Below are 9,140 nucleotides of genomic sequence, written 5' to 3' on the forward strand. Positions count from 1 at the left end.
AAAAAAAAAAAAAATCTCCCCTTAGCTTCCTGCTCGTTCGGTCTAGGGGAATCGGCTATTTATATTAAAATAGGTGCAGTACTTACCCGTTTTCGAGCTGCATCTTCTTCCGTCGCTTCCGGGTATGGGTCTTCGGGAGCGGGCGTTCCTTCTTGATTGACATTCTTCCGAGAGGCTTCCGACGGTCGCATCCATCGCGTCACTCGTAGCCGAAAGAAGCCGAACGTCGGTGCGGCTCTATACTGCGCCTGCGCACCGACGTTCGGCTTCTTTCGGAAAATCGTGACGCGATGGATGCGACCGTCGGAAGCCTCTCGGAAACCTGTCAATCAAGAAGGACCGCCCATTCCCGAAGCCCATACCCGGAAGCGACGGAGAGGATGCGTCTCGTAAACGGGTAAGTACTGCACATATTTTAAAATAAATTGCCGATTCCCCTAGTAATAACGAGCAGGAAGCGAAGGGGGAAAAGTGCCCTCTAAGGGTGAACCCCCGCTTTAAGGCCAACTCCACCCTTTGCAAAAAATATAATAAATGCACTAGAGCCGCACGATTAATCGGTATCGCAATTTTTTTCCCCTTAATAAAAAATAAACCCAACAGTACAATTTTTTTGTATAATGTAAAAGATGATGTTACGCTGCAAGAATCATGATCTTTATTCTAAGCAAAAAAAAATAGTGAATCTCATTTTGGTCAGAATCGTACAGCTCTAAATCGCACCCAATAAAACGGACACTACTTTTTTTTTGCGTCTAAGCCTGCAGAGCATTGCACCTGCTATCAGTGGAAAGAGAGGGTGCAATGCCAGGCTCCTGTAGACTTCAGCTCCAAGGTACAGACTTTTAGATAGAGAATGGGAAGAGTCAAAGGACTAAAAATACGGGGTCACTGCAATTGTGTTCCAAATGTTCAACTGTAGCGGTGGAAGATGGGACGTGTAGTCCTTTCAACCACAAGTCTCTGTCAACTGCTGAGTAGAGAAGAACCCCCATACACGGTCAGAGGGGAAGTCTGACAGCTTCAGAAGTCAAGAAGGATCCAAGTGGCATCTCTGACGCTAGAAAAAAATAGGATTTTTTTGTACTCACTGTAAAATACTTTTCTCCGACGTCCATGGACGGACACAGCCTTCAAAGTCTTGACATATGGGTTATGTTCCCTAGTCCTCTCCTATGAACAGGAACATAACCCATATGTCAAGACTTTTAAAGCTGGGTCCGTCCATGGACGATAAGAGAAATCAGATTGTATAGGTGGGGGCGGAGTTATTGGAGGAAAGCATGTGGACAATGAAGTGCCCCATTGTCACTGCTGCTATAAGTTATAGATGTGTGTGGGATTCCTTTCAAAAAGCGATTTGCTTAAAGTTATGGTACTCAGGCCACTTGCACACCAAAGAGCCTAGAAGGCACAGGGTGCACCATCCAGCACCGTCCCCCCAAATCTAGAAGGGGCTGAAATAAGACAGCGGCTGGATGCTGTACTGAGGAGTATCACTTTCAGGGGGTGTAAGCATCTAGTGACCTAACCTTTCATCCTGACATAATGCCTGGAAGGGATCTCTCTCAGGTCTCACCGCAACTTCTGGTGCCAATATAACAAAGTCAGGCAGAAAGAGAAGGCAAAGGGAGGAGCTGCAGGGGCCAAAAAATGAGGAGGGGAGGAGCTGCAGGGGCCAAAAAGGAGGAGGGGAGGAGCTGCAGGGGCCAAAAAGGAGGAGGGGAGGAGCTGCAGGGGCCAAAAAGGAGGAGGGGAGGAGCTGCAGGGGCCAAAAAGGAGGAGAGGAGGAACTGCAGGGGCCAAAAAGGAGGAGCTGCAGGGGCCAAGAGAAAAGACGTTGCAGAGGTTAAAGGGATGACAGTAGATGCCAAAAAAAAGAAAAAGGAGGAGGGGGGGGGGGGGCTACAGGGCCCAAAAGAAAAGGGCTGAACAGAGAAGGAGGAGCAGAGGCCTAAGGGAGGGACCACATGGACCGAGAAGAGAAGGAAGAGCAAAGGCCAAAAGTGAGGAGCCAAAAGGAGAGGGGGAGCTACAGGGGCCAAAGGGAAGGAAGGAGTTGCAGAGGTCAAAGGGAGGAGCTGAGAATCCAGAGGAGGAAGAGCTACAGGGACCAAAGGAGGAGGGAAGGAGCTGAAAAGGCTGAACAGAGAAGATGAGGCAAAGCAAAGTCCAAAGGGAGGGGCTGAGGTGCAAATGAGTAGGGGGAGGAGCTACAGGGGCCAAAGGATGAGTGGAGGAGCTGCATGGGCTGAACAGAGAAGTCCAAAAGGGAGGAGCTGAGGAGCAGGGGAGGAGCTACAGGGGCCAAAAGATAAGGGGAGGAGCTGCAGGGCTGAACAGAGAAGAGGAGGCAAAGTAGAGGCCAAAGGGAGGAGCTGGGGACCCAAAAGAGGAGGGGAGGAGGAGCTGCAGGAAGCCACAGATGTCACTAATGAACAATTTACCGCAGCAGTCTCCGAGTGGCGACAACGCTGTGGCACAATACATTTGGATTGAAGCAATGAAGCATTGTTGGCACCAACACTACGATTAGCTGCATACACAGGATCAAGAGACTTTCCAGCAGTGTAATATGCAATAATCTGGTGCAAAGAGCAATAGGCGACCTTCACTCAGTGCGGCCGGAGAAGACTTCCTGGAGGCCGACCTCCGCTCAATACAACCAGAGAAGAACCCTCATAGATCTACCCCCAGACATCACCGCCCACTTCATCAAATAGTAATGGAAACACCGGCTTATAATTACTGCAAAAGGAGTTGTGGAGCGATCCCTACGTTCCCCAATTACCCCTGCTGCTGCGAGGAAGGAAGACCGGAGGGTGGGAGATACGCTAGAGAACGGCCCAGTGGGGCTAGTTGTATCCTTCCATGTCAGTTAGTGTTCAGCAGCGGGCTGTGTTAGGAAGGTCTCTGTGTTGGTAAATTGCAGCATCTGACGCACAGAACATCCTCCATGAACACAGGCCGCCGTAATTTTTGACCGCAGGAACACGGCGTGAGGTTAGGAAGCAGCCACCAGCTGTGGTTTGGGTTTGTTCTTGACGGCTTCTTTCTCTGTTGGGAGAAATAAACACTTTTTAACCTTTTCCCTGCCAGAGCCGTTTTTGCACACATTAATTTTCTGAAAGCAGACACCATAGGGAATAAAATAGTGGTATTTCCGATTTTTTATGTCACACGATATTACAGTAATTTTTTTTTTTTTAAAAACGCACTAAAGTGAATTTTAGGGCCCACAAATGCAAGCGCTCTCTGTGACTCTCCATGGGCTATACTCCTGGGATCTGAGCGATTCTGTGTGGTTACCTTTCCTTCTGGCCCCCACCACTGTTTAATTGTCATACAGTGTGTGTTGTGGGGCCACACAGTTTTGATGGTCAACAGCCGATTACCCTCTGCTGCTCTGCATCAACAGACTTGCATTTGTACTTGCCGCAACGCTCACATCCCAGCTACCCTAATCAAGTGCTGCTACCAGCCTTGAGAACAACACTTTTTTCCCCCCTTGTTTGCCGCCGGGGGCATAATTGGCGTGCTCCATGGTGGTCCTTGACCTTTGGTGATTACCTCCTGAAGAAGCGGTCTTCCGCGAAACCGGTAGAGGTTTCCTCTTTGACTTCACCTCACAACATTAGATACCATACGGATTCTCCGTCTATGTTCCACTGCTGTAACTAGTGTGAGGTTGACTATCATAAGTTCTGTTTTTAAATGTATTAATTTTTTTTATGTACAATAAATTTATTTTTACTGTATTTACTTGTGTCATCAGTACCGAGAAAGTCCATACACACAAAACTTTTTTCTGGGTGATAGTTCAAATTGGTTTGCGGTACTAGCAGCCGCGACCATTCTATCTCCTGGGGCTACTCTTTCTACACAAAAAAAAGGCAGACTCGATGGATCACTGGGCCCTTTTCTGATTTTTTTTTTGGGGGGGGGGGGGGGTTTATCTGTAATTATTCAGTTTTTTGTGAGAAATATACGAATATCCACATTTTTCCTTCCTTTGCACTTTCTTTACATGAAGCTGTAGGATTTCCTTGGCCAGTGATGAAGACACACTTACCTGGGGTGGTCTCTGGGAGAGGCTCTGTGGGCACATCTGGGAGTTCCACGTCTTCCTGTAACAGAACACACAACACGCACATCAGTACAACCTATCACCGTACACCCGGAGTTCACTGTTGCCGCCGGCTCTATGTGTATAAGTGGCAGCAGGGAGGCGGGCTGCATTGCTGTGCTGCCATATATATGCATTTTGCGCTCACTTGGCACCCCCCAGCACCGTGGCTGGGTTGTCACTTGGCAGTTCCAAGTCACCGTTTACCCAATCCAGAGCTAGTGAGATGGGTTCCTGTTCACGACTGCTATACCAGGCGTCGATGGCACGCAAATATGCGGGCTCGCCTTGGCGTCGGCATAACTGCGTACCACTTAGCAGACACAGCTGAGAGCGCCCGCTCTGGGTACTCCAAGTACAGTTACCGGCGGCTAGCAGAAAAGCTCACAATTGCTTCTTGCGATAAGGAGCTTTCCAATCATGGGACAGCCAATCACATGATCATAAACCCCAGCATCCGAAACTTCTTAAAGGGCCAGGTGGCGTCGGTGCAAAGGGGTTAAAGATCTCCATGAAGACCAACATTTCTACTCCAAGGGTGACACACACGCGGTTTTGTCTCTGGAGCTCATATATTGCTGGTGACACCCAGATGAATGGTCTCTGATGTTGTCTGGGGGGGGGGGGGGGGGCGGTTCAACAGCTACACATGTACTGCATTCAAATTGGAGCTCTTCGATATCTGGGGGATTCCCCGGAAGTCACATCCCAGCTGTGTCGTCCCCTTACCTGAGTGATGGCCTCCAGTTCTAGCAGAATGGCCTCTTCGTCCTCTGTGGTCAGATTTCCAGCTAAGAGCTCATCAATTTGCTGCAAAAAAGAAAAGAAAAAAGAGGAAGACTATTATCTTCTGCAATGGTTCCAACATATGATAACAACCCCCCCCCCATCCACCTACAACTTTATCTCATTTATACAGAGCAGGGTAATTTTCTAGCACTTAGCAAAGTACAAACAGCCATTCATACCAGAGACCGCCCCAGAGGAGCTTTTACCGCCCCTTCACTCTACAGGGCAAATGTACCTGCTAGTACAGTGGTTCTCAACCTGTCTAGTGCCGTGACCCCTTGACAAAATTTCCCAAGTTGTGAGGACCCCTAACGGTAAAATTATTTTCCTATTGTAGGTTCTCCTCCAACCCCTTTCATTTCACATTCCTCACCAGTCAGCTGACTTCTAGTCCCTGCCCCCCAGCTATGCCACAAACTGAATTGGTGGCTGTGAAGAGGCTGAGTGGGCAGCCGCAGGCTTCAGGAACAGCCCAGGTTTTGGGGACCCTTGGCAAATCCTCATTTGACCCCCAGGTTGAGAACCACTGTGCTAGTATGTCCTTGAGCTCCCCTCCCCATTGTTGTAGTGTCATTACTTACTCTCTGATAGTCAATGCCTTCCTGCGTCTCATCCATAATCCTCTCCACCTCTTCCATGGACATCACCTGAAAAAGACCAAACACGTTACCCTCTAGAGCTCTCCAAGTGACCCCCACACATCCACTGCCCCACACCCACCCCCACAACAATGGATAAAGCTTTAAAGAAACCTTGCGTTTTGGCCCTGCGTTTAATCCCTCCCCTGCAGTACATACTCACCACTCCCCAAAATCAGCTGCGGAGAGTGAAGAAATACCTGGAACGTCTGTGGAGGAACATGCGACTGCACTGGGCCAGTCAGCAAGCATTTATGCTGGGAACATTCGGTCATTCTGTACAGCTGTCTGTCCGACAGAAGATGCTCCAATGAGCCAGGACCATAGGTGTGCGCAGCTTATTGCATTAGGATATGCACCACCAAAGCTCACATGCCTTTCTCTGCAGCCTCAGCTGCATGGGGCAGTGAATGAATGGGAAGTCCTCTGTGCTGGGGGGCTTCCTGTTCATTTACAAACTAAAGCATAGTAAAGGCTTACTATGCTTCAGTTATGACTGAACACAGTGAGTGAGTGTGTTCACTGGGTTCATTTAGAAAAGGAATGGGCTGGTAAATGACATTATTCATTAGACCCTTCTCCCACACTCCATTCTGAAACAGAGGTTGGGGTTTGGGGGAAGCCAGGGCAGTAGGGGAAATCAGCACCACACAGAGGGATTAGGGTGTGCACAGGCACACCCCCTGTGCACGCCTATGGCAGGACATGCTGGAAAACCAGCAGCCAATGGCTGTGAGAGCTGATCTGTGTGCTCTGGTTAGGTGGAGTCCCCAGCTCAGCAGGGGGGAGATCACTAAGGGTTGGTAACCCTAACATTGCCTAGTTAGTACGATGACCTCTCAGTTTTCCTCCGTTCAGCCTGTGGCGTTGTGTGCAGGGCTGTGGAGTCGGTAGATAAATGTTTTGACTAATAAATGTTCCGACAATCTAAATTTAGTAGGAGTTGGAGTCCGTGCATTGTTTGCTGACTCCGACTCCAGGTACCCAAAATTTCCTCCGACCCCACAGCCCTGGTTGTGTGCATCAGGTTTTAGAAGGTCCCTGGCCCTGGATTGGCTGCGACTTTAGCAATCCACAGCCTACAGAGGGTGGCTTCACTTATTCCCGATATCTAATGTCTGGCCATTCATAGCCGGCTGCGTATTGTAACTTGGCCAATCATAGAAGACATGACTAGCACTGATATCCATCACGACTACAGCGATGTAGGTTATAGTTTCTCCATTATAGATTATGTGAATGTATACAGCACTTCACATACTGCCCATTCACATCAGTCCCTGCCCCCAAGGAGCTTATAATATAAAGTCCCCATCTCACATACATGCATACAAACTATAATGAGCAGCCAACGACCTGACCAGCACTCCTTCAGAATGTGGATGGAAAACGCAGAACCTGGAGGGAACCCACACAGGAGGTGCTGCAAACTCTATGCAGGCCAGGATTTGATTGGAGGACCCCAGTGCTGAAAGGCACTAACCCTCCAATCTAAGAGAATGATGGCACTCAGAGCTTTAGAAGACCTCCTTCTTCCTATCAGGTTGGAGTGACTCCGTAGCCGTTGTGTCCTGTACACGCAAGCTCATAGAGGACACATAGTGTGCCGAGCAGCAAAGACTCCTACGGAGCAGCACATAGGGATGAAGGCATCGCTGACACCTCCGACCCCTCCGCAGCTCACACTCACCTCATGCATCTTCTTCAAGCAATCGTTGCCAATTTTTAGGCCTTCGATGACTTTCATTTCAATCTGAGCAAATTCAATGTCTTCCACCTGGAAAGAGAAGGAATGCAAGGTGAGCCAAAAATTATTAAACAGGTATCTGCTCCCCCCTGAAAGGTGCCAAAAGCAGAAGTTCCATTTTTGGGTGGAACTCCGCTTTAAGTATTTATCGCTCTCATAAGATCATTTAAAAACATTTTCCAAAGACAACAAATAGACCATTGGGGGGGGGGGGGGGGGGGAGAAACAACGCTAGGTGACCTGCAGACATCATGTGTTCTTTTTCCCTACTTCTGGTAACAGATGAAGATGTTCTGTAAAAGTCGTGGCTACACTTCCACACCTCGGCTACTAAATGGTCAGGGCAGCTGTCAGCCAATCACCAGAGGGCGCTGACAACAGCTGGTTGGATGATCGCACAGATTACCAATTTACACTGAAGGGGGGGGGCTTCTGCAGTCATACAAATTTCTTCTACTATACAGCTAAGGTAAGTAGGCAAGTACACCCTCAGCTGGTATAGCGGCCAGTAATTTCTATACATGCCAGCGTTGCCGCTTTCAGTGCGCTATTAGTCAATTGGCAGCAGTGAAAGAGTTAAAGCTCAATTGGATGCAAAAACAATCGCCATAACATTTATTACATGCGGCCGCCTGGGGAAATCCAACTCTACTGGACATTGGTCAGTAAGGTAATATCTCCCCTCACTCAGATCACCCCAACCCCCTCCCAGGCTTATAAATCCCGACAATCCAATCCTAGCGCATCGCGGGATGTACGACGGCTTTATTCCGACACAAGAAGGAAACTGCGCCTCCAGCTCTTTAGTTTGCCAAAGTAAATGAAATTCAATTAAATTAATGGAAGATGTGATGGCCCCTTCATATCATGGAGAAGATAAGATTAGGGCCCCCTTTTCCTACCCACCTCTCACCCCCTTTATCCCTCTCCCCCTTTCCTATCCACCCCTTAACCCCCCCATCTACCCCCCTCTCCTCTCTACCCCTTTCCCTGTACACCCCTCCTCCTCTTTATACATTTCCCTGTCCACACTCACCCCCTCCTCTCAACCCCTTACCCCCTCTACTACTTTCCCTGACCACCCCCTCTATCCTCCCCTCCTCTCCACTCCTCACCCCTCTATCCTCCCCTCCACCCCTCACCCCTCTATCCCCTCCTCCTTACTACCCCTTTCCCTCTCCACTCCTCACCCCCTCTATGCCTTTCCCTGTCCACCCCTCAGACATGGGTAAGGAAAGTGGTGACGGACTCACCATCTTCTCCAGGTTGCTGATCTGATTATCCGTCTTCTCCAGCAGCTGCTCCTGATATCTCTTCTTCTTCAGCAGTAATTTGGCTTTTCTGGGAAAAGAAAAAAAAAACAAAAACAAAAAACAAATGTGAAATAAGGAAAATGGAGACAGGAAGTGGGAGAGCTCAGCGCATGGAGGACACAGCTTCAATACATTCCCTTTACCTGAAAAAGGGGGCCAGAAAAACATTTAACCCCTTACTGCCTGCCCCATCGTCCCTTTAACCACTTAAGGTCCGCCTCCTGCAGATATACGTCGGCAGAATGGCACGGCTGGGAACAAGCACGTACCTGCATGTCCTCTTTAAGTGCCTAGCCGTGGGTCGCGGCCGCGGGACCCGATCGCCGCTGGAGTCCCGCGATTGGTCCCCGGAGCTGAAGAACGGGGAGAGGTGTGTGTAAACAAAGCTTCCTCGTTCTTCACTGTGGCAGCTTCATTAATCGTGTGTTCCCTAATATAGGGAAACACGATCAATGACGTTGCACGTCCAGCCCCGCCCCCTACAGTTAGAAACACATATGAGGTCACACATAACCCCTACACCGCTC

At 49.2% G+C, this 9,140-nt stretch overlaps 1 protein-coding gene across 1 annotated transcript; it reads right to left on the reverse strand.

Annotated features, from left to right (window-relative positions):
* Positions 1 to 2,982: 2,982 nt before the first annotated feature.
* LOC120923269 (charged multivesicular body protein 6-A-like) lies at positions 2,983 to 8,756 on the reverse strand (the record flags this gene model as incomplete). The annotated part of the gene is made up of 6 exons (XM_040334939.1): positions 2,983 to 3,057; positions 4,073 to 4,127; positions 4,856 to 4,936; positions 5,497 to 5,562; positions 7,244 to 7,330; positions 8,554 to 8,756. Coding segments are annotated over 6 exons (545 nt in total), but the record flags the coding sequence as incomplete, so codon positions are not given.
* Positions 8,757 to 9,140: the final 384 nt, after the last annotated feature.

Source organism: Rana temporaria, unplaced genomic scaffold (genome assembly GCF_905171775.1).
Source record: "Rana temporaria unplaced genomic scaffold, aRanTem1.1, whole genome shotgun sequence".
Lineage (NCBI taxonomy): Eukaryota > Metazoa > Chordata > Amphibia > Anura > Ranidae > Rana > Rana temporaria.